The 25,436-nt window shown below is 39.6% G+C and overlaps 1 protein-coding gene across 4 annotated transcripts in view; it reads right to left on the reverse strand.

The window, feature by feature from the left end:
- Nucleotides 1-2,664: 2,664 nt before the first annotated feature.
- LOC134491400 (transient receptor potential cation channel subfamily M member 3) overlaps nucleotides 2,665-25,436 on the reverse strand; it is a 380,465-nt gene continuing 357,693 nt past the window's right edge. For all 4 annotated transcript variants that reach the window (XM_063295138.1, XM_063295137.1, XM_063295136.1 and 1 more), the window contains 4 exons: nucleotides 18,259-18,409; nucleotides 15,644-15,843; nucleotides 7,481-7,613; nucleotides 2,665-6,231 (listed from right to left, as the gene is read on the reverse strand). In XM_063295138.1, the coding sequence (XP_063151208.1) occupies nucleotides 4,785-6,231; nucleotides 7,481-7,613; nucleotides 15,644-15,843; nucleotides 18,259-18,409 (1,931 nt within the window). In that variant the 3' untranslated portion in view covers nucleotides 2,665-4,784. The remainder of the gene's footprint in view (nucleotides 6,232-7,480; nucleotides 7,614-15,643; nucleotides 15,844-18,258; nucleotides 18,410-25,436) is intronic.

Raw genomic sequence — 25,436 nt, forward strand, 5'->3', positions numbered from 1 at the left:
GACAGGTGATATATCCAACTATAGAACAGCATCACTTGAACTGGAAACAACAGAATGGATTACTATAAGAAAGTATTTTAAAAATACTGTACACTGCTTCCTCAATTGCACAGCATATGTAAACAAACAGCTAACTCAACAGAGTTTTAAAGTATTACTTTAAAGAGGTCATTTTTTTTACCTTTTGCATAACTTGCCAGGTTTATTCTTTCACATTATCATAATGCACCTATCACAGCTCATAGTGGCTCATCAGGAATATCTGCCAGCTCATAGACCAGCCTTTTCCAGCCTGACATCTGTCAGAAGTTTAGGGATTCTAACTCCTAAGAACCCTGGGCAGAAGTCCCAATACATTTGCAGTGTCCAGGCTAGAAAAGCTGTGCCAGAATTGATAGTGGAGTTCTGCAGAAAAAAATGGAAACCCAACAGCAACAACTACAGGCTCTGATTCCTTGCCCAAGAACTGCTCATATATTGGAAAGTTAGCTAGCAGACCCTATTGTTCAGTGGAATTTCTCTTGTATTATTGAACATTGTACTGTATGTGCTGTATAAAGATATGAATATACACTGCAATGGTGGACAACCTTTGGCTCCAGGGCCTCACATAGCCTGTTTTCTTTTCTTGCACATGACTGCTGCAAACAGACAGCAGAGTTTCAGGTAGGAAACACGTGAAAATTGTTGTACAAGGCCTAAAATAACCGCAACACAATGAAAAACATATTTAAAAGAAAACAAAGGAAAATTCCAAAATGCCACTCCCTAGACCCAGATCTGGGCCTGTATATGTGGTGGCCCTCAAACCCCACCTTCCCAATGTTAAGAGTGGCCTTTCACTTGCTAAAGATTGTCCTCTGTGATACAGTGCTAAATCCAAAAGTTGATCTAGTACAATCACACTACAGTACCCCATTATGTAAAAAAACAAAAACAAAGCCACATTGGATTATCCTGGTGTCTCTTGTTCAACCATGTAAATGTAGCCCTCCTGTTATTCTGAATGTTTGATTAGCATTTATCCAGATGTTATTATGATGATATAAAGGTAAATGCACTAAGTCTGAATTGAATTTATCTTGAAATTTATGTCTTTCCTATTCTATAGCTATTTGGATTAGTAACTTTGTACTTTATACATAATGCAACCTTCAGAGTATAAATTAAAACACTGCATGGTTTCTTGCTTCTACTATAGGGGCTAACACAGTGGACCATACAGGATACTAAAAAAATAGATATTCAGAGCACACAAAACCTGAAACGCAGGAAGTATTCAAGTGAGTATCAAAAGAGGCATCATGGTTTCGAGACAATGGGAACATTTTCTGGAATACTGTGTTTCACTCACATAACTGGTTTCAGTGTTCAATGCAATGCATTTATCTTGACATACATACAATCTTTTTCAAAAATGAAAAGAAGGGTACATCTGTTTCCATGCTCTAGAAAAGTTGCTTATTTTAGCAGTAAAATGCATCATCTGCTTACTTATTCTTGAGTTAGCAGCATGAACTATGCAGAAGTGAGCATTTTACTGCTCAATTATTGCTGTTTGATAGCTTATGGAAAGATTTCCAATTTTGCATGTTGAGAGTGCAACTTCTAGCTTAATAATGCTGTATTCTAAGCTCTACATAGTATCTCAGATTGGGAATATCTTTACAGAAAAATAACTCTCAACTATTAATTGGTCCTGAATATACTTTTTCAATAAAGAAGATGAGAGGTCAAATGATATAATATCCACTCTCAGTCCTGGTGATTAAAGTGTTTATATGTTAACTTGAAATGCTAAAGTGTGCTTTATAAATTATATAAAGAATGCAATTTTGTCCATTATATCTTTATATAACTGTAAATATATATGTACTATAAATCATAACTGTAAGTACAATGGGAAAATGTGATTTTAAAATAGGAATAATTCCTAAGAATTATTCTTTTTAATTCAAATGTTCTCATGGATTCCTGCCTTCTTGTTCCTGTGTGCAAAGAATATTTTTATAGTAACCTAAAAATCTGTAATACTAAACAATGTTTCTTCTTCTGTGATTTCAACAGAACACCCATGATAATTTATGAAAAATGCACAAACGCCTTTTTCTTAACAAAAGCCACAATATATGCCTTTGCATTTCGTTCACAAGTGACAGTAAAGTTTACAGGTATTTCAAAACAGGTTCCATTCCCAGGAAGCATGTAGAGGTGAACCTTAAGATTGTGCTTTAGCAGAAACGGCTATTTTTTGCGTAAAAAGTATAAGTGCTGGCCCTCCTGCCAGAATTTGGTTTTTCTCACACTAGGAATAGGGATACCAAGAGTACTGTTTATTAATCTCTTGTGAAATTAGGGGCCCATATTGTAATCATTACCTAGATATGCTTAATGTAGGTCAGAACGCTGTCAGAAGGCAAACAGGAAAATTCAGAAGATGATTTGACTTGTTTTTATGAATCCATTTTAAGAGTTCTTTCACCCAGTCAGCTCACATGAAACAGAATAATTCTGTAGTTTAAGAGAATAACTTGGATCCAGTCTGGGCTTATGTCCAAAGCAGAAATGAGCAAGAATGACAATATATTCTGACTTATTTAAAATAGGCCTTATTCATCTGAGGTCATTGAAAGATCATCTGGAACTATACAAATACTATACAAACTATATAAGAGTATTTCATATCTTATGATGCTTAATCTGGAATGATTGTGGTAGTATGAAAAAAGGCATTAGCAGTGGATTCAGGAAAAAAAAACCTTCTTAGATACCATTTTGTGCACTTTTTCAACATGGAAAATCTGGCTTCAGTAGAGATATATCTGAAATCCTCTATGGGACAGAAAACACATTGGAAAGAAATGGATAATGACTAAAACATCTACTTCCACACCACATTTCTCCGCTGTAAAAAAAGTTGCTTTTCTAACACACACAGATCAAAGTTCTGATAAAAGTATTTGTGCATTGTGCAGTTATCTACAGCAGCTGAATTAAAGTTGGATCTTAGAAGCAGTCTGGGAAATGAAACCTAATAATCAATGTGTCATGCTTGCCATGTATCCAAATAAGTTGGCATATTTCTTGATCTTTGACAAGTTATTCTCACAGAAAAGCACATCCTACAAACAACTTGGCAAACTATAGATTAATAGCTGGGATAATAATAAGGCAGATGGAAAGTAGCACGAAGGGCAGATGAGTAGGGGAACTTGCATTAGATTTAGAAATGAAATCAATGCACAGCTGCATTCAAAGATATCTGTGGCTCTGCCTTGCCTCCAGCTACTATCAGATGAATTAGGACCATGGAAACTTTGAGTTCTGTGTTTTTTCTGGTACCTTCCAATAGTTTTGGAGAACAGCCACAATCCTTGATCCTTGCCAAGCTTTGGGGGGTGAATAGAAGCCGTAGCTCAAAACACTGGAAGGCATCATTGCTCTATGGTGCTTTGGAAGACTGCTTACACAGACAGATTTAGTCTGAATGGTTAAAATTGCAAAAAGGAATTTAGCCAGTCAGCTCAAAATAATTTTTAGAATCTCTTCTAAAATCTCACTTATATGTTATCAAAAAAGAGAGCGATACATAGGTTGAATCTCTATAACTGTGTCATCTGCTTATTATCCTCTTTTCCATAGGAGTCACACTTAATTCTTGCACCCAAGAGGGTTATTGCAAATATTATTGAGTAGTAGACCTGAAGACAATTAGACTCTTGCATTCCATTCTTTCATGGTATAAAATCTCTTCTCTTTGCTATTCTACACAATGGAAGCATACTTAAAGGAATGGCTTTTGAAACGATCAGAAGTCTTAATTTCACTTAGCCCCTTTTAACTAACCTCTCAATTCTTTTATTTTGTAAGAGAAGGCCATCATTCAATATCTCCAGCAATAAATGGTGGAACAGTTAGAAGAGCAATGCAGTGATAAAAAAAAATGAAATATGCCCAATGAAATGCAAATATTTGAAAAAACAGATAGAAACGTTGTACAGAACAGTGAGAATATAATGTTGCCTCTGGACTTATTTTTCATCCCCTCATGTAACATTTTAAAGAGGCTCCATGAAATTCTTTCTAAACTAATAGGTGTAATTAAAAAAATAAGTATTTACTATTCCACTTAATTACAATCTTCCTGAGCTTGGTCAACTGTGCTAAAAATCCTGTTTCATACAGGAACCACATGGTAATGTGTTACATAAATTTTCCCCTTTCCCTCATGCTGCTATATAAAAGGCATCTCTTTTCTTCCCTTCTTGAAAATATAACATTTGTGGCACTACACGTTGTCAGTACAAAAAAAGAGATGTGGACCATGAGAGTGAAAAAGTGGGAATTGATAGGTTTGTCTTCAAACCTACCAATTCAAAGATACCTCTTCATAAGTTATCACAAATGTACTGATGTAAACAACAACAGAATCATAATTAAAATACCCACTTTAGATGCATGATATTTTGCTTCTTTTTAAAAAAATCTATTTCTATTTTGAAAGGCAGATTTCTCAAACTATTTACCCATTTATGCGCGATGTCATAAAGCTTTTTAAAAATAATGTCTCTAAAATTTTCCCTCCTACCCATCCCACCCCCTATTAAGTGCAAATGCCAACTGGGTCAAGAGGCAGAATCTCGGTGCCTGACACTGAGATTACAAGAGGGCTAACTCAACTGGTGGCAGAAGCCAGCTGTTTGCTGACATATCATGATCTGAGGTTACTTCATTCTGCTCAAGAGAAGGACCACAGAGCAGGCAATTCTCTGTGCACATTATCTCTAGCAATACTTGCTCTCAAAGCTACGAAATGCACCTGTTCTAGAGAGTCTTCTCATTGACAAGGTGTCTCCCCTACTTTCCGGTCTGGATGACTTGCTCCTCTGAAACGTATTTCGAAGGCTGGCTGCATTGCGCTGCCTATCAAGTTTGTCACTGATGGAGTAGCTTTTCCGTGTGTGAACATAGAGTAAGTTGGATTCATCTGCAGAATAACTATTGGCCCGCTCTATTTTAGGAAGTGGAATATTGTTAGACAATGTTCTAGAAGTATTGCTATCTTGAGGTGACAAGGAAATTGCTTTTTTGTCTTTGGCTTCAGTATCCTCATTGTCAGAACTTGGGTGACTTAGTTCTGCTTCCCTCTCTGGATGGCAGCATCCCAAGTCATCCATCTTATCTCCATGAATTCCAGGAAAACTGGACCTTTCTGCAATGGTTTGAGGAGCACTGACACACCTCGTATCTATGCAGTCAGTAATGCTAGTGTACTCTGCTGTTTTGACTGGTACTCCAAGGCTGCTGAAATAGCTCCGGGAAGGAGAAAACATAAAACTCTGGGATTTTACTATAGGTGCCTCTTCTAAAATAAAGGGGGTTGTAGCCAGGTATCGACTACTTTTAGAACGCTCTAAGGTATGATACAGGGGAGGATCCAGTTCCCAGGGGTTTTGGCTGTCTGTGATTTGTGAATAATCTGAAGAAAACACCTTAGTTTCCATTGAAGAAGGGTCTTCATACTCAATACTTCTGCCTGAGATTCTATCACCAGAGGTACCACTGACATAAGCACTACTCGAGAGAACACTGGAAGCTATCTGAGCTTGAAGAGTGGGGTCTCCAGTCCCAAGGATGTTCATTGAACTGTCCAGAGGTTCTATTCCAGACTGCAGCTCGTCCATGGCAGAGACATAAATATCAATGCAAGATGAAGGCCTCCGAGAATCTGGGGCAATTGACAAAGTGCTTACAGGCACCAAAGAGACTTTTGGTTCTTTTGAGACTGAGTGAGAGCTAGTGGCACGATGAAGGCTCAGAGACCGTTCTTTCAAAATACTTTCAAATTTCTCAAGCCCACCCTTGTCTTTCATATTCACCGCATAGAAGGAGTGACTTCGCAGTCGAGGTGTTAATGTTGGAGAGGTGGGGGACATTGATTCTTCCCCTGTGGGATCAATACTCTCTTGAAGTTTGTAAGTGTTCCCTTCCTGGCTGTTAAAGCTACTTTGTCTCACTATGTAAGCTGTGTCAGTACAGTCAGAAGATGTTCGAGACCGTATCTTACTGGCCTCTCCTTTGTCTAGGCCAGTAATTTTGTCTAATGCTGTGGTCATTCGCCCAATCATATCTTCCAGCTGAGCAAGCCGTATATCTACAGTCTGAAGTGAGGCCTTCATGCAATGCTCTCGTTCATTTACTTCCTCTAATCGCATTGCCATATTCTCTACCCTGCAGGAAAAAAGGAGAGAAAAAAAAATGTTTTGCTAACATCCAACAGGGAAAGCAGGTTAGCTTGATTATTTATAAACAGATTTACTCAGGAAAATTGATGATAATGTAGACATTATGCCATTAATATACTGATAAGCATACTAAGAAAATTCATCCTGTTTTTAAAAAATAAAAAAATAAAAAGAGGTTACTGGATAACTGGAATGATAAATCCACTCACTGCTTGCCCTCCAAATGATTTTATCAACACATGTTTAAACAAGAATTTGCATTTTGCTCCTGATTAAAGATGTGAGATTCATCAATGTCCTTTTTTAAAAAAATAAAAATGACATATTATTTTATAGTTGTTCTGTACAAATGTGAAATATAACATGATTGATAAATGCAATATATTATGAATGATGTTTTAAATGTAGGCTTTATTAACTCTTCCACAATTGTTTCTCTAGGTTTACATCAATAATTCTCCCACCTGGTCTAAACAGGCTGTTTGATTGATTAAGGTACAAACTAAAGGACTATGAATAAAACCTCAATTTGCAATATGATTTCTAAGGCTCCATTTATAAAAGCAGACTACGCAACCCAATGTTATACCCAGAAAAATGACTCGGAGATTCAGGGATGATTTCCAATTCAGCAAGAAGAGGAGGAAGGGAAAACAAGTGGGATGCACAATGGACATGTCAGAGTTGGATACAACCAAAGGCCCTATGTTTCGTGATGCACAGCTTGTAGCACTAATGTAACAAGTTTACATTAGATACTTTTTTCTGCCATGCATATGGGGAGGAGATTTGGGTTTCAACTGCATTGGGGTCAGAAAGAATCAGCCCTTTCCTCCCATGTACTTCATGCCTTATCCTCACCCCACATTTGACTATAATTGGATAAAGAAAGTATTGACACACAGCAACTGAACCTCTATTGTATTTTATTTATTTTTTAGACTTTACATACCACTGATGACTGAGGTCTCTATTTTAGCCTAAGTTAACCAATTTGGATTGCACCTAAGGATTTTTACTTAAAAACAGACTTCATTTCATTTCTTTTTTTACTTTTTGTATAATACCACTTTTGTGACAATTCCAAAATAGGTTTATCAACTTTTGCCTATTGCTAGTTCGTAGCCAATAAAACATTAAGGAATATTTAAACAATTGTTTATTTCAAAACAAAATGAGAAATTCTAAGATTACAATTTTCAAAATGTATATGTACAAAACCAAAAATTGTGCACCTTTCAGAAGTTACACGGATTCTCTCGTCATTGGAAGAATTAAATCTATCATCTTTCTCTCTGAAATATTCTTCTATGCATTGTTCTTCAAAATCATGAACCTTCTTCAGTTCATCATCTGTTATAAAAAGTTCTATAAAAGACATATAAGGCAATGAACAACAGTTAATAACTATTTAGCTGTAAGTGTAGACCACTGCCTATTTTATAATTTTTACAACTGAATCTTCCCCCTCCATGTATAACTTCATACTCAGATCATTTTGATCAGTCTCAGATTTGTAGCTCTATCCCTGCTTTCCCATAGCTGTGCGTTAAGGCACCTGCAACTCCCAGAATGGCCCAGGGTATCTCACCTGCCAGATGTGACATTTTAAAATTTGTGTCAGTTATTCAGATCCAGATAGCACTAGCTGGGTTATTTGACCCTGTTACTTTTTCCTTTTTTGACCCTCTACAATCTCAGACAGGGGTACTGAAAGAGATAGGAGAATGTCTATGTTGTCCCATCACTAAGGACATCAGGAGCAGTATGTAGATGTAGATACTGGCAGGATTTGAGATTGATAGTTACTAGACAAGCAAAGATGACTGTAGGTTGGAGTTATTGCTGTACATTGCCATTCAGATCTTTGTAGTGCCCAATTTATAATGTTTTTCCATTATAAGAGTTAATTATGCATGTTTGGATTGGTTGGATTTCTAATCTATCTTTTCTCCAAGAGCTCAAAGCAGCATGCAGGGCATTCCCTCTTCCAATTTTTCCCCACTTCAACTATTCCATGAGGTAAAGTGGGTTGAGAGACAATGACTGGCCTGACCCAAAGTCACCTAGTGTCAGTCCTACAAGGTAGACCAGACTAAGAAACCAAGGCCATATAGGTCAGGACTACCTTTATTGTAACAGTTATAGTAACAGAATCTTTATTGTAACAGCAAGTCTGAATGTGCTTTTATTTATTTATTTTCTATCCCGTCCTTATTATTTTTATAAATAACTCAAGGTGGCAAACATACCTAACATTTCTTCCTCCTCCTATTTTCCCCCCAACAACAACCCTGTGAGGTGAGTTGGGCTGAGAGGGGGTGACTGGCCCAAGGTCACCCAGTGGCTTTCATGCCTAAGGCAGGACTAGAACTCTCAGTCTCCTGGTTTCTAGCCTGTTGCCTTAACCCCTAGACCAAACTTTCCCCTACTCCTGCTTTATCTTTGTATAAATTAGGGAGAAGCTTATCTGAGACATTTATTCAGTTTCTTGGTCTGAGCTCAAGGCCCACTTATCTGACTGATGTCTTGGTAGCAGCTCTTCCTCCTGTCCTTCAAGACCATTCCCTATGCCCTCTGTACCGAATGAGGTTGCATGGCTGAGGGTGGACTTGAACCTGGATCTTCCTTAACCTAGATCAATTCCTTAGTCACTACACCAGTGTTGGTAGCAATGTGATGAAACAGTAATGTACAATGAAATAAAATAATAGTAAATATACACACACACACACACACACACACAGATAAATCTGAAGATACAATGTCTGAGATATTTTTTTAAAGAAACATTTCAATCAAATTAGAAAACGTGTGCCAAAATAGAAATGACTTTATTTTATTTATCAAATTTTATCACTGCCAATCTCCCCCATAAGGAGGGACTCTGGGACTTTGCATAATGGCAAAAAAAAAAAAAAAGCCCGAAGGTACCAAACTAGGAAAATAAAAAATTTCAAAGTGTGACCATGAGCCTAAAGAAGACCATCTCCTTCACGATAACTAGAGAGCATTTAGATGCTCCTGGGATGCGAAGGAAATGCCATTAATCTATTCTATGTGTAGTTGCCTTGAAAAATATTTGGAAATTGTATCTGGACTGGGATTTGCAACCTGATTTACTTTGGCTTTAGGTAACTATGCACATGCTTTATAAAAAGAAGATACGAGCGTCAATCCCAGTCAGTTTCAGTGAACAAGATCACAAAGCTGATAATGGGTGAGTTGGGTCTTGGAACGTATTTTGTCTATCAAAATATGAAATTAAATGTAATCAGAAATGATGAAATGATTGGGCTAAAACTGAAGTGAGGGAATGCTGAATGGACTATTTGAGAGATTTGTATGGCAATATTAATCAGAGAGTGGTGTTAAAATGAAGAAGAAACAACAGATGAAAAGGAAATAATAAATGCTGTGAAAAATGATAACACTGCATATATATATAACAGCAGAGATGTTAAAATATAGATGTAATTTGCTTATCAAGTAGCTGTATGGTTTGTTAAATGTATATACGTAAAAATGCTTCTGAAATAATGTTTTTATTGTTCTCCTGTACATAAGGAACTGTAACATGAGTGAAGGCAAAAACTACAAGGATTAGTTTGTTAAGGATATTGGAAAAAGTGGCAGGATCTAATTGAGATGGTATAAGGGGGGCAGTGAGCGAAATTGGGTAAGTGCAGTGTGGTGTTATATTGGCCAATATTATAAATTTCGGTCCAAGTTTTTTAGATGGTTGAGGTGAGCGGAGGAATTTTGTAGAGTGATAGACTTTATCCCCAATCTTAAAAGGTTTCTCAGGAGATAGTTTGCGATCAACAAATTTCTTATAAGTATTTTGTGCATCCGTTAGAGCTTGCTGAATTACTGGCCAAACTGAAGCAACCCTTTTGCACCAGTCTGCAGCAGAGCAAGTCTCTGGGGGAGAGAGAGGCAATTTGGGAATGGGTACAAAGTCCTGGCCATTAACTACTTGAAAGGGAGAGAAACCAGTGCTTTGATGGACCGCATTATTATAGGCGATTTCAGCAAAAGGGAGGAGGCCCACCCAGTCATCCTGTTGGTAATTTATATAACATCTAAGGAATTGCTCAAGAGTAGAATTGGCCCATTCAGTCAATCTGTCCGTTTGAGGATGGTTCGATGAGCTCAGAGTTTGTTTGGTACTAATCAATTTTAGGAAGAATTTCCACAACTTAGATGTGAATTGAATTCCGCAATTGGAAATCACACGTTCGGGACACCCTTGTAGATGGTACATGTGTTGTAGGAAGAACTTGGCAAGTTGGGGAGCCGTTGGGATCTTTGTACATGGGATGAAGTGAGCTTGTTTAGAAAATAGATTGATGATCACCCAGATGACAGTTTTGTTTTTACTTTCAGGTAAATCAACAATAAAATCCATAGCAATTTGTTTCCAGGGTCTGGAAGGTTCAGCCACAGGCTGAAGAAGCCCTTGAGGCTTTTCCCCCTTTTTTTTACAGTAGATCTGGCACAGACAGGGTAGCTGGTTATATGGTCTCTGACATCTGTGCGCAAAGTGGGCCACCAAAATTGCTGGCGTACTAAATGCAGAGTTTTGACAAAACCGAAGTGGCCAGAGGTCTTATCATCGTGAGATTGATGTAAAACATTTGCCCACAAGGATTCGTGGATATAGTTTGCCAGCAGAATACCACAAGACATGCAGCTCAGTTAGATTATTTTTTTTAGTTTGTAACCAAGGATCAGATTTTAGCACTGCTTGCAACTCTTGTTGCAAATCATTCGGGACTTTCATTTTCTGTGCTGCAGTTTGGCTGCAAGTTACGGCTGCCAAGCCTAACTGTTCGGAAGAGAAAACAGTGTCTACAATCTCCTTCTGCTTGCTATTGTGTTGGGGAAGACGAGACAGGGCATCTGCCAAAAAGTTCTTTCTACCTGAAAAATAGGTCAAGGTGAAATTAAATTGGCTAAAAATTGTGCACACCGCAGTTGCTTGGAGTTCAATTTCCTAGGTGTACGTGTTGCCTCCATGTTTTTATCATCAGTCCATACTTCAAAGGGATGTTTGGCACCTTCTAAAAGATGCCGCCAAGCTAACAGAGCTGATTTCACTGCGAAAGCTTTCTCCCACACGTGCCATCTGCGCTCAGTGTCAGTGAATTTATGAGACAAATAAGCACAAGGGTGCAAAGTGTTCTGGGAGTGTCATTGTAATAATATTGCACCTATGGCCATATCTGATGCATCTGCCTGGATTATGAATGGCTGTTCAGGATCAGGGTGTTTTAATATTGGCTCAGCTGTAAAAAGAGCCTTCAGACACTCAAAAGCAGTTTGGCATTTAGTCGTCCAATTTAGCTTTGCCCCAGGGTTTATAGTCTCGCATTTCCCCTCTCCCTTTAGTTTTCAAAAATTCAGTCAGAGGCAGTGAAATTTGAGGATGAACTGATGGTAGAAATTGGCAACTCCCCCAAAACTTTGCAATTGGCGACGTGTGCAGGGGGGTCCCCAGGCAACAATGTCCTGAACCTTGGCAGGATCCATTTCTATCCCCTTGATGGATACTCTATAGCCCAAATAGTCCAGTTCTTTTTTGTGGAATTCACATTTTGAACATTTTGCATACAACTGAGTATCCCACAGCTTGGTTAATACCTTTTTGACCAATTTAATATTTTCTTGCTCATTTTGGGAGTAGATTAAGATATCATCGAAATACACTAAGACCCCTTTGTACAGATGCTCACGTAGGGTCTCATTTATAAATTGCATGAACACTCCAGGGCCTCCTGACAACCCGAACAGCATGACCTTTTACTGGTAAGACCCCAATGGGCAATTGAAAGCAGTTTTCCATTCATCCCCTTCTTGAATGCGTATTTGGAAATAGGCTTCCCTTAAGTCCAATTTGGTAAAAATCCTGCCCTTGGAAAGGTGTGCTAACATGTCCTTCATTGGGGGGGAGCGTATTGGTTTGTTGTAGAAATGGTGTTCAATCTTCTATAATCTGTGCATAATCTTAAGAGAGCTGTCCTTTTTGGTGTGAAATAACACAGGGTTTGTGACTTCGTAGCCATGGCAACCCTAAAATCAAGGCATAATTGGCAACAGGTGCCACAATGAATTGTAAAGTCTCTGTGTGGCTACCTATCTGCATGACTACACTCTCTGTATAATCTTCTACTGGACCCCCTTGGGCTTCTGACCCATCTAATTGTGTAAAGATGATCGGTCAGGTTAACTTCCTCAAATTCAGCTCTAATCCTTTTACTACAGCAGGATGAATTAAACATCTGGTGCACCCTGAGTTCGACATGGCCGTTAGTTGAACTGTGCAATTAGTTCTCAAATTCTTTAATTGGACTCCTATCATCAATGTTGGGCAATCATCACTTACCAGCAGGTCCTTGTGCCCATCATCCACCGCCTGCCTGTTGACACATTTCAGAGCAGGTGCACCCTGTTTCCCACCAGCCAGGGGGCTTCATCTTTGGAGTCTCTCAGAATCCTCCGACACCACTGCCAATTCCTCTTTGCTTGTCGTAGTGGTCGCTGCCATGCTCTTGAGTTTGACAGGTGGAGATTTTGCCGGTTTGGTTCCTGGCTTTGCGGTGGTGGCTGATCCTGCCCTAGGGCAATCTGAAGCTTGATGTCCATCCTTTCCACATTTAAAACAAAGCCCCTTTTTCTCTTGCCACTCTCTCTCCTCTTCCCATTGCTGACTTGGCTTACAGGGTCCTGCCAGTACATTGGTTGGGGCTCCAGTGTTCTTCCCCATCGCTTGAGCTTGAACCTGGCAACTAACTTGGAACTGGGTGTTCTCTACTTCTCTGGCCAGACAGATCCATTCTCTCACTGTGATGGGATCCCTCATCCCAATGCCCAGTGTAGCAGCTCCAGTTGCAATCCACCTTTGAAGTGGTCCACTTTGGTGGATTCTGACCAGTCACTTTTCCCGCCAAGGCTTTAAACTCTATCACATATTCAGATACAGTTTTGGACCCCTGTTGAAGTTGCTGGAGAGCTGTTTTGGCCCACAGCTTTGCTAGTGGATCTTTGAAGTGTTGCCTTAGAGCTCCATGAAGTCATCTTATTGTGAAGTTCTGGGGCCGCAGTATCATGCAGCTGCACTAGCCAGTCTGCCACTGGTCCCTTCAATCTGGACTCTACCAGATTCAACTTAGACCCTTCTGTGGGGAAAGTGGCCCCAAACTCTTCCATATAGGTTGCTGCATTAGTCATGAAAAAGGACAGTTGCTGAGGGTCCCCATTAAATTTACCTGCAACTCACGATGTCTGCTTTTAGGAGGTGGAAGATTTACGTGTCCAGCTAGTGGCTCTCCCCAGGTCACCAAAGGTCTGCTGCTTTTTTGGGTCTCCGACACCGGGGATAGTTGGCTGGACCCTTGGGTTGGTTCAGGTGTGGATCTCTTTGATGACAGGATGGATCCCACCTCCAGTTGATTCAACGCCTGATCCAAGGATGAGATGCTTTGGAGGATGGTCTCCATGGAGGCTACCCTGGCTTCTAAATTCTGCATACAGTCCAGGGTAACCCCTAGTTCAAATTCAGAATCCTTGGAACTGGGTCCCCTGGTCTTTGGTCACACTTCTGTGGACTGGCAAGGAGTTGGTGTGACTTCTCCTCCTGCCCCATCTTCCCAACTTTGACCACTTCTTTGCTGATCTTGGGCTGGTGTCCACTCTACTCCCTGAAGATCTGGGTGACTTGGCTGGAGCCAGGATGCAGTCACCTTGGTGTACCGAGTGATGTCTAAAGTGATCAATTTGGTGTCCAGCTCCACTGTGCGACTTTGCTGTGGCAAGGAGATTCCCACAGCACCTTCTGTTTCTGAATCTCCATCAGATCCAGCTAGCGATCCAGCCACTCCCTCTGGCTCAATTAGCCGCATCACGGTCTCTTCTTCCTCCACCAGAGTAGTTAGCGCTCCCAGTGTTGGGTATGACATATTTCTAAAATCTGAACTCTCTTCTGGGTACGTGAGTCTCCAGGTAGAGTCAGGTTGATGATTTGCAACTTTAATGACTGCCATTCAAATTACCATTAAATTCGATTCATACATGCTAAGTAGTAATCTCTTTAATGATATTGAAATGTGCAGTACAGAGAAAAAGTTGTGAATAGGAGTTCCCGCGCTTTCCCCAAGTTAAACAGTCCAATGAATTCCCCCTCCCCCTCCCTGTTCGGCTTTTCGTGCCAGTCCGTTCAGTTCTGTGTAGATGTCTCTGCCGGTTGACCTTGGATGCCAGAGATAGTCCAAACAAGATGTTTTCACATTCCTGGCTTGTCCCCCTTCCCATTTCTACTGTCTCGCAAGTCTCAACCCAGGTTGACTCCATTCATGCATGCAAGTTGGATCAGATGTTCTGGGAATGTTTGATCTGGGAGCTTTACAGTACAGAGCATATATTTGCTCTTTAGCAAGTCATTGAGAAATGTAGAAATGAGAGAAAAAATGTTTATTGTATGTTTGTTCATAGAGAAAGCTTATGATAAAGTGAATAGGCCTGATCAGAGGCAAACAAGTATGCATGCTCCCGTTGTTGTTTCATGTGTTTATGGATAAATGAATAAGGAAAGGTTGTAGTGACGTTAGAAGTGTATTGGCTGGGGACATGAATGTTTGTGTACTTTTGTCTGCAGATGATGCTATATTATTAGTCAAGAATCCAAATAATTTGGTCACATAGAGAGAATGAATAAGAAAGTAATTGCAAAATGACAATATCAAAGAAAAATAAAAGTGTTGGGAGGAAGGGGAAAACTGAGGAGACTAGATGGAGTTGGTGAGACAAAGGTGAGAATTTTAAATAAAAAAGGCAGTGTATTAATTCCTGAATGGATGTAGTGAAAGCAAGGATAGTTTGCAAGGATATAAAGATATGGAAAAGTATAGTGAACAATGGTCTAAACTAGATTTAATTAGATTTCCTTCTTTCTCTTATCTCTTGCTTTTAATTTCTTTTGCTTACTAAATTTTACTCTTTTTCTATCCTTTGCAGAATGCTGCTTACCTCAAAAGATAACAGTATGATGGATTTGTATGTATGCATAATGGGTATGCATGCATGCATACATGTATGCAATTTCATCTGGATCCTGATAAATATAGAGTATATATTCTGTAAAATTGATTATATAACTTTATAGTGCTTTTCAGCCTTAGGTTTCCAAGACCCTCTTTGCATGCTATGACTAAGGAATGGTTCCAAATATACCCCTAGGCTACTGTACTACAAAACTACACAGGCATCTCCTGGTTGAGTACTCCCCAGCTGAAACTATTGTCTACTCATGGGTGGTAGTGTATCTAAGTTATGCCAGTGCTCTCATGAAGCATAACAGCTCTGTCCAAGTAATTCTGCACAAATCCTATGACACTTACTCAGCCCATAATCTGCTTCATCTGGATCACTGTCATGTTTCCGCCATCTACAGCATATGTGTTGAAATATCATGGTCATGTGACTGAAGATGATTAGCGGAGGGGGTAAGACTGGTCTTTCATGGAAAGTCATAATAAGCTGATATCTCTGAAACTTCCATACCTGGTTTGATATAGATTTAACTTCAAAAAATGTGTTGCTGAAATAGGAATAGAAAAAGAATTAAACAGTTGAATTCTAAGTTTGTATATGTAACATTGAGACCTTTTCTACACACTGAAAAACAACAGATTTTAGATTGTATGTGCAATTAGCATCTGCAGTCAATTCTGGCACTTTGATGAATGGTCTGTTCATAATAGTATTTGTTATGTTTATATTGTTATATTGTTTATTTTAATCATATGCAATGTTTTTGATTTCTGTGTGAAAATATTAGGATATACCTCTAAAAGAAGTTACCTATTCATATGGCTGTTTAAATGTAACTGCTATAGAACCACTTCCCAAGATGTTTCTTTGATTAACTCTGGCTATCCTCCTAGGTTATCTCAGTAGCATGGGTGCAACTCCACAACTTCCATTCTTTCCCACTTCACTAAGACAACCAGGGGACCCTAACTGCATGCAGAAGCACTGAAATGCTAAGTTAAATTTGGACTGGGGGAAAAATTGTGAGGGGACTATTTGTTTGAGGGCACACAGAAGAATGCTGTTCCTCATTACTGAGATAACTGGAGAATACAATTCAGTATTTTAACCTAACTTCATGTCTTGGTCAAATAAATTATGTGTCTTTTGCAGGCTTATTGAAACTCTTGGCAGTACTGGTGGGCCTGCTGGTTCTGGTAACTACCAAACTATTTTGGATGCCAATACTGGCCCTGCACCTCTGCCTCAAAATTAATCATTTTTGTGTCAGCCTGTAATGTTCATCTTTAGTTAAACAGCAGATAGGGAAGAAGTAGATTTCCTTGATGAATCCATATCTCAGGTTCCCTATACATCAACTCCTTCTGCAGGTAGAAAATAGTCTAGGATGGGAAATAGTGCAAGAAACCTCCTGATATTAGAGATCAGTGCAGAGATGTTGGGAGAAATGTTCTACAGAGGTAATTTTTTTTTCAAATGAACTCCAACCTGCTCTCCACAGCTGGAAATAGCTAGAAGAACTGAAAATAAAAATGGACTGTGGAACAAGAGTTAATTATCTCCTTTGAGTACTTTTTGGCTTTGATCAAATTTAAAACTATCTTCAGGTATTTATTTAAAAATAATATAAATTGGGAGTCTTCATTTGTTTTCCACATCATATCTAGTTTGGAAGATTAGGTTTTACCCTTAAGTATAGAATCTTCTTATTCAAAAGTAAAATATGGTTCCATTTATTTTTATCAGTTTATGAATTTACAGCCTGATTGAATATGTAACACCTGTGAGTTTTTAATTACTGTGAATTTGCCCCCAACACAATCACAACTTTTATACCATTTTTAAAAAAAATTTCCATAACTGGGCATTCTCTTGCAGTAGAACTGGGTAAAGTTTCTTCAGATGCACAAATGTAGCCCCTGTTTGCAACTCTTTAAAACAGCTACATCTTTGCCTGGGCTTACATGGTGGCTATAGAAAGTAGCCACCCAATCACAGGTAAATATACAGCTGCTGTAAAAATAGCAAACAAGGGTTACATCTGTATGCTCTGAAATACCTTTCTTGGAACCAGATACAAGGCACTGCATAGCCCTAATATACATTGTCCTCGATTAACAACCACTTGTTCAGCAACCATTCAAAGTTATGACAGTGCTGAATGAGTGGTACTTACAACTGGTCCTTGAAGTTCCAGCCAGCCCAGTATCCCTACAGTCATGTGATCACAATCTGGGTACTTGGCAACTGGCTTGCACTTAGGATGGTTGCAGCATACCACAGTCACGTGATCACCATTTGTGACCTGCCCTGCCAGCTTCCCACAAGCAAAGTCAATGGGGAAGCCAGCAGGGAAGGTTGCAAGTCACTCAGGTAAGTTTCCCCCACCTGGAGGCACCCACCCCAAAACTCACTGCACCTGTGCTGTGCCATGCTGGTTCCTCATGCACCCTTGCCCATCCAGCAGCAGCCAGCCCAAGCCTCACTGCACTTGTACCATGCTGCACTGCACTAGTCCCTCACGTACCCTCACACGCTTTCCCCCACCTGGCAGCAGCCACCAAGCTTTGCTGTGCTCACGCCATGCTGCAGCAGCCACCCACACACTCCTGCTCACCCTCCCCTACCCAGTAGCAGTCACTTACCTGCCTGCTGGTCTGCTTGTGAGCCACCTGGGACTTGCAACTTCCTGCTGTATTCCCCATTGACTTTGGTTGTTGGAAGCTGGCAGGAAGTTGCAAGGAGGTCTTTGCTTAATGACACGCAAACCTCATTTAACGATAGCAACAGGGACTGCCAGGATTGCTGTCACTAAGTGATGCATTCACATGATGTCAGGCTTTATGACCACATCGCTTAGCACAAATTCTGGTCCCAATTACCATCGTTAACTGAGGACTGCCTGTAGTCATTGAATAACAACTTAATATTTAAAGAGATATATAATATATTATCAACTCACTTAAAAACTGCAATCAGCAGGTTCACCAGAAGGATGTTTGCAACCAAGAGATAGCAAGCCATTATGGCAGGAACGATCCATGCTCCTGTTTTGCAGGGAGGAAGCTGAATTATTTTACCATCCTCTCTAGTTTCATTTTGACCACAAGGAGCTGGGAAGAAACAGGAGAAGAGGTGAGTGAAAAGGAACCTTAAGAAGAAATGAGTTTAGAACATACTTTATTTCAAAAGTTTAGATATCTCTGGACATCCACCCTCTGCAAAAGATACCCATGATCATGTACTCTAAAAGTCTGTCACAGGATAGTTAGTTTTTGACTGCTGAAAATAATTTCTGTTGGTAGGTGCTGTAAAAACTAGCCTGATGAGAAATTTTAGAAAGTTTGCCATTTCTGCCAGTTTCTAGGTATTTACTATGTGCTCTGAAATTGTACTCTGTTAAATGTGCCAGGTACTGATAAAAACATCTATGTGAAATGTTATTTTCTACAATATCCATTTGCTTTTTGGTAACTAGGATATAGCACTAATACTCCTCAAGTGAGGATATATTAAAAAAAAGGGACATTTGATGAGTGTAGTATGTATGAGATATGTAGGGGCACAATAGGATTTTTGTTGACACCTTACTTTAGTCCACTTTAGGATGTTTAACAGTATCCTAGAAACAATATGAAGACAGGCAGGTAAGATTTATGGGCAATAGAGCAGACATCTGACTTCATTTTGTGTCACCAGTTGTTTGGAAAGAGGAGAGGGCAAAATGGCATAGTTTTCTAATGCTGATCTAGTTTAGAAAATATACCTTTTTGTTAATTAACTGTAACTTTAATTTGGGATGACTTTGGCTATTTTTGATCACCCAAACAGCAACTGCATTTCCTCACTAATATTCTAGATCAGTTTGCTACTTTTAGGCAGTTTCACTGATGCTAGGAAGGCTATTCCTCTCCTGCCCTTGACCCCTGGTTATTTTCTCACATTTCCAAATAAGGAGAATTTGTACAACAGGGAAACATTCAGTAAATTCTTAGCTATTGAAGAAGTGGAAGAACGTTGGCAGGTGCAGACTCATTTCATATAACAGAACGGGTGAGAAAAATGGAGGCTTACAAAATAAGTTTTTCCTCAAAATTATTAAAGATACTGAAGGTCAGATTACTTTGATCCCAGATGGGCAAATCTGCCTGGTGCAAAGAGAGGAAAGGGAGAAGGCAGCTCCACTGGGGTCTAGCCAACAACAGAGATTATGCAATGGAATTGTTCTAATAGGTGAGACTTCTGAGGCAATGGCAAACTAAGACTTCTCTGGTGGAGCAGAATGATGCGTAGGCGAAGACTGAAGGACTGGTGATGAGCCTGGTCTAACGGAACCTCTCCAGAGAAGAAGAGGATGAGAGATCGCCCACTTGTGCTCCATATGACTTGAATCACAGATTAGATTATAGCATCATATGGATGGATTATTTCTCTAGAAGGAGCAGGACTTTCAGAAGGCCTGTACAAATATCTTTGATTTGATACAAATAGAAATGTTAAGTGCCTAAGAAATGATTCCATTATAAATAGCTTTTTAAAATGTAGAACAAATATAAAGTAGAATAAGCCCAGGTCTATCTTTTCTTGCTTCAATTTAAATATTAACTTTTATGAAAGCAAATATGCTAAAAAATTTGATCAATAGACAGGCATCCATAGAGGCAACAAGATTTAACTTTTAGTAAAACAAAGATGAAATATTTCAAGACTCTCTCCTTGGAATGATCAGAAATACCTCATTGGTTTAAATATCTTCAAATAAGTAGTATAGTTCAAAAGATGCTATTAAAACAAAGTGGCATACTTAGATATATGACTGAATCTGAAATGCTTATAACACAGAAATCTGTTAGAGCTTGCTACTGATATATGATTAAAAAACTGAACAAGTCAAAGATTGCATGATTAAATGAATGGAGAATTTAATCAGGACAATTAATATGCAACAGTGGAAGACAAATATAAAATTCACTGTGAATATTACACTCAGAGAAAACTAGAATAAAATTTGTTTTTTGTTGGTGTATTACTCCAGTGTTGATTACCAAAGTGGATAATACAGTACATATTAAAAAAAAAAAACTGTGACAATCAGGTTGGATTGTTCTTCTGTATGGTAATGTCACAAAGCTATTTTAGAAGATAATTCACCTTAGGATGATACAAATGTTAAATGTTGAGTCATTTTTCTGTTAAGTATAACTAAGCTTTATATTCCTACGAAGTTTACCGAGTTAGTTTTATATATGATAACTGCTGCTAAGAAGCTGTATGCTTCTCACTGGAGATAATACTCCAGTGTACATTCTTTCATTAAAGGATTGGCAGATTAAGTTATGGGAGTATGCATCAGTGTCAGAAATAACTTCAGATTTAAGGTAGGAAATGTCCCTCTCTCCCCATTCCACCAGGGCAAAGAGGTTATCTGAAGGTGCTTCACTTAAGTTTGTAAGGGAAGATTCTGGATGTCAGATTTTTTTAATGAATGAATCACTCCATAGCATATTATAAACAAATAATAAAGCTACTACTATTACTACTACTGGTGTTAGTAAATGCCAAGACAAATGTCACTGAGGGCAGCCATCTCCTAAACACAGTTGAAACAGCTGATTTCCTCAAAGCATAACTTTTTCTGGAAACAGCTTGCCCAAAGACCTGAAGGCTCACTGTTGCTTCCCCAGAGCCATTTAGAGAAAGTATTCGTAGAATCCTTCTCCTTTCCTGAAAGAGAAAAGCAGTTTTCACATTTCCTGGAATATCCTTTGCCAGGAATCCCTTGTACATTTAGGCTACATCAAATATTTTCCTGAACATGAACTGGCTTAGAGAAGAAGAAAGGAAAGACAATCTTGATATGAATAGCTGGCTGGGAAAATAAAATTACCTTAGGCACAATAATGTTCTAAATTAGACATGGAATCAGCCCACTCTCGGGCACAGTAAAACTCTGTTCAGTGTCGGCTAAAGCAGCAGCTGCAACACTCTTTTCTTCCAATTTAAGGATAATGCATTGAACTCTGACGTTCTCCAGTGACATTGTTTTTGAGTCACTTCTAACTCTTCATGACTCAGCAGATACCATTTTGTCTGTCAGCAACTGTTTGAGTACTTGTACTCAGGGTATTTTCCAGAGATTCTTGCCCTTGCATTTATGTGACCGCAATACTTAAGCTTTAGCATCACTATTATGGCTTGTACTCAGGGTATGTGCTCAGGGTATTTTCCAGAATGACTGGAAAATACCCTGAGTGCAAAACCATGGAGCAAAATGGTTTTACTTCCTTTAGTTTTGAATGATTTCTTCAAAGGCATATTTTTTTCTTTGTTCATTCTTTTTGAGGATCCAGTTTCACAGCCATATGTTACAACTAGGAAAAACAGAGCCTTGACAATGCACACTTTGTTGTCAGTGTGGCATCTCTGCATTTATCTAAACTGTCATAGCCTTTCACCCAAGTGCCAAATGTCTTTTTTACTTCATGGCTACAATCATCATTCCTGTGAATTTTTGTATCTTTGGGAATTACAGTTCATTATTACTTCAACATTTTCTATGCCTATTTTAATTGGGTTGGCTTTGCCTGTTGACAGAATCACATTTTTATTGGCAGCAGATTAACTTTTGCATTCTCTTCTTTCACCTTCAACCAGAGATTGCAAAGTCTTCTTTATTTCCAGCCATCGAGATGGTGGTATCAGCACCATCTGAGGTTGTTGACATTTCTCTCAGCGATTTTAATTCCAATTTCCATTTGTTCTAGTCCAGCATTTTTGTCTTTTTAAATATAATAATTTATTAAGAATTTTAATTACAATAGTAGAAACTAATACAAACTGAACTTAGAAAAAGAGAAGAGAAAAAAAGATTAAAAAGTGAAGGAAAATAGAAAAAGAAAAAATATAATAAAGAAAAAGAAAAGAAATATATAAAAAAGTGACTTCCAACCTTCATCACAACAAGCATAAACACATTTAGTAACTCTTCACCCCCTATAAGGTTAAACAGATATCTCTTCATCCCATATCCCATCCCTTATCTATAAGCAAATCCATAAAATATCAACTTTTCCATCCTGGTGTCAGCAAAAAGTCCATAAAGGGTTGCCAGAACATTACCAAAAAAAAAAAAGTCTCTTATTTTAACCTTGATCAAATAAACCAACTTTATATTCTTTCCTTTTAATTTTTAAAACCAGTTTCTTTTGTATATCCAGGAAAGCATCCTTTTCCAAATCATTTTCTTGGCCTGTCATTTGTAGTTCCACACTCTGTACTTTCTCTGTCTTGTCAGATAAAATTTGTTCCACACCTGTCACTCCTTTATTAACATCTTTTTGACATAGTTTATACATAGAAGCAAACATCATTACTGACAGTGTTGATATTGTAGTTACTAATTTCTGGTTCCATTCCTCAAAGCTCTCCTTTAATATTTCCAATGTTATTGTCATGCTCCCAACTTCAACATTCTCAGAACATCTGAATTGCCTTGCATGCATGTTCCAATTACACGTGTAACCTTTGCGGGCTGAACACGAGGGTGGGGCTCATGGCTGGAGTGAGAAATCATCTTGTTTGGGTTATCTGCAACTCCTGACTCCCAAGGTCGCTTGCTGAAGAGCTGCTGAAGACAGCTGTGGAAACTTACTGTAACTGGCACAAAAGGGAGGGTACATACCTGAGAGGGGGAGTGCGGGGGAATCTGAAATCACTGTAGATGTTCAATGGGGAAAAGCATGGGCTTTTTCATTTGCAACTTTTTCTCAGTACTGAATGCTTCACATCATTAAAAGGCTTTGAAGTAACCACTTCTGAGTCGTGATTAATGAGAGTTTGTGTATTGCAGTCATCACATAAAGTTGCGAATCCAAGTTTATAGTTTGACTCTACCTGGAGAAGTTGTACCCAGTTGATAGTCCAAAACTTTACTACATGATGTCAAAAATGGCATCAAAAGAATCATCACAGTCCGGGGAAGCTGAAGAGACGACTCCCATAAGGGCTGCCAAGGGGGCGACAGGCTTGATGGCTGAGTCAGGAGGAGATTTGGAACCCGAAGGAGCGGGGAGAATTTCCATACCTTTACAGGATTATACTACTGAAACAGACATTGAGCTAATTACACTGGATGTAACCCAGGAATCCACCACGATGCCAACCTGGTTCCAACTACAGAGTAACTCCGACTTCCAAGAGGTGGAGTAGACGCCACACGGAGATTGCAAGTGCGACTGAAGATGGACTACTGAGGTGGAAGGAGAGACCAGAATGGGTTCTTGGCAGTCATTGGGTTCAGCTGAGAAACAGGAGGACCAGCTCTCAAGAGAAAAAGAAGAGAGGAAGCACCCCAGAACGACTGAAAGTTTTGGAAGCCCACATGAATTCCTTGGAGATGATTTTAAAGAGTGTAACCTCATTAGAGAGGTTGTTGAATATACATGAAGAGGGAGGCAGCGTATACTCCAAGAGATCTATTCCAGAGCCTGCAGGGGGGACAAGCCTGGTTTTCCCACAACCAGATGGCAGACGGGGAGGCAGACCAACTGTGACCTGGGGTGAGTCACTAACTGGACAGGTAAGTCTCCCTCCCCCGCAAGGGGGCCCCAGAGATTTCCAAGTAAAGTTTAATCCTCATTAACAGACCCTCAGCAGCTGTCATTTTTTATGACAAATGTGACCACTTATATGCAGGAATTTGGGGATACCTTCCTCACAGAATATTCCAAAGTGAATCTGGTGGGATCCAAACTGAGGGGTCTGGCAGCTGACTGGCTAGTTCAGTTGCATGATGCCATGGAACCTGAACTCCATAATTTGGATGATTTCATGAGGGCATTGAGGGAGAGATTTGAGGACCCGCTAGCCAAACAGCAACTCAGGCAACAGACTAAAACTGTGGCTGAGTATGCCATGAAATTCAAGGCTTTAGTGGGGAAAATAACTGACTGGTCTGAATCTACTATGGTCGACTACTTCAAAGGGGGTCTACAACCAGATGTGTTGCAATGGGCATTAGGGAGAGGAGACCCCACTACTGTAAGAGAGTGGATCTGTTTGGCAGGGGAAGTCAAAAACACACAGTTTCAGATCAGGCAACAAGTGTGGGCACAAGCCTTGGGGAGGAATACTGGAACTCCAAGCCAAGCCCCAGCGATCCTAAGGAAGCCAAGCAGAACTGGGGATGAAGACTGGGACCAGAAGGTAAAGAAAACAGCCTGCTTCAAGTGTGGGAAAGAGGGTCATAGGGCATCAGAATGCCTGAAAGAATCAACAGGACCAGTGAAATCTGGAGGGAAGCCTACTAAATCCCCACTGGTGAAATGCAGCCGTGATGGCCCAGAAAGAGGAAAATGTGTTCCTATCAGAGGATTCGGGGATAGATTCTGAGGACGAAGCTACCAAGCTGGTGGGAAACGAGGCGCACCTGCTCTGAAGAGTGCCAACAGGCAGGTGGGGAACCATGGGTGCACGAGTCCGGCCTCGGAAGAAGAAGATAATGAGGACCCACTGGTAAGTGAGGATTGTTCCACATTACTAGTGGGGGTCCAGCTGAGGAATTTAAGGAGTAAACATAAAGCCAATTTTACTGCCATGCTAGATTCAGGCTGCACCAAATGCTTAATTCATCCAAGTTTAGTGAGCACTCTTAATCTGAAAGTGAAGAGACTTAGACAACCCACAGTGTTTACTCAGATGGATGGACCTGAAGCTCATGGGGGCCCGGTAGAGTTCCGCACAGAGATTGTAGCTATATGCATAGGCAGCCACAAAGAGACTTTGCAATTCATAGTGGCTCCTATTGCAAACTATTCAATAATCCTGGGATTACCATCATTAAAAAGTAGAAAGCCCCAAACTGAATGGGAGAATGGAGGTCTAAAGTTCGCAGATGGACTTTACTCAGGCATGGGCAAGGAAGCAAAAGCCCCCAAAAGTGAGTTTGCTGGTATTTTAATAAAGAAATGTCCATCTCTAGCCAGTGAATATGACTCCCTGTCATGTTCGCCGTTTCAATGTCTTTGATACATCGTAACGTTTCGCATGTCATTAGCAGGATGCGTGTTTCATCTTTCTCGGGAGGATGGGAGTACTTATCTTTTGGCTTTGCTCTGGAATGTATTTGCATTATCTACTGCG

Source organism: Candoia aspera, chromosome 2 (genome assembly GCF_035149785.1).
Source record: "Candoia aspera isolate rCanAsp1 chromosome 2, rCanAsp1.hap2, whole genome shotgun sequence".
Lineage (NCBI taxonomy): Eukaryota > Metazoa > Chordata > Lepidosauria > Squamata > Boidae > Candoia > Candoia aspera.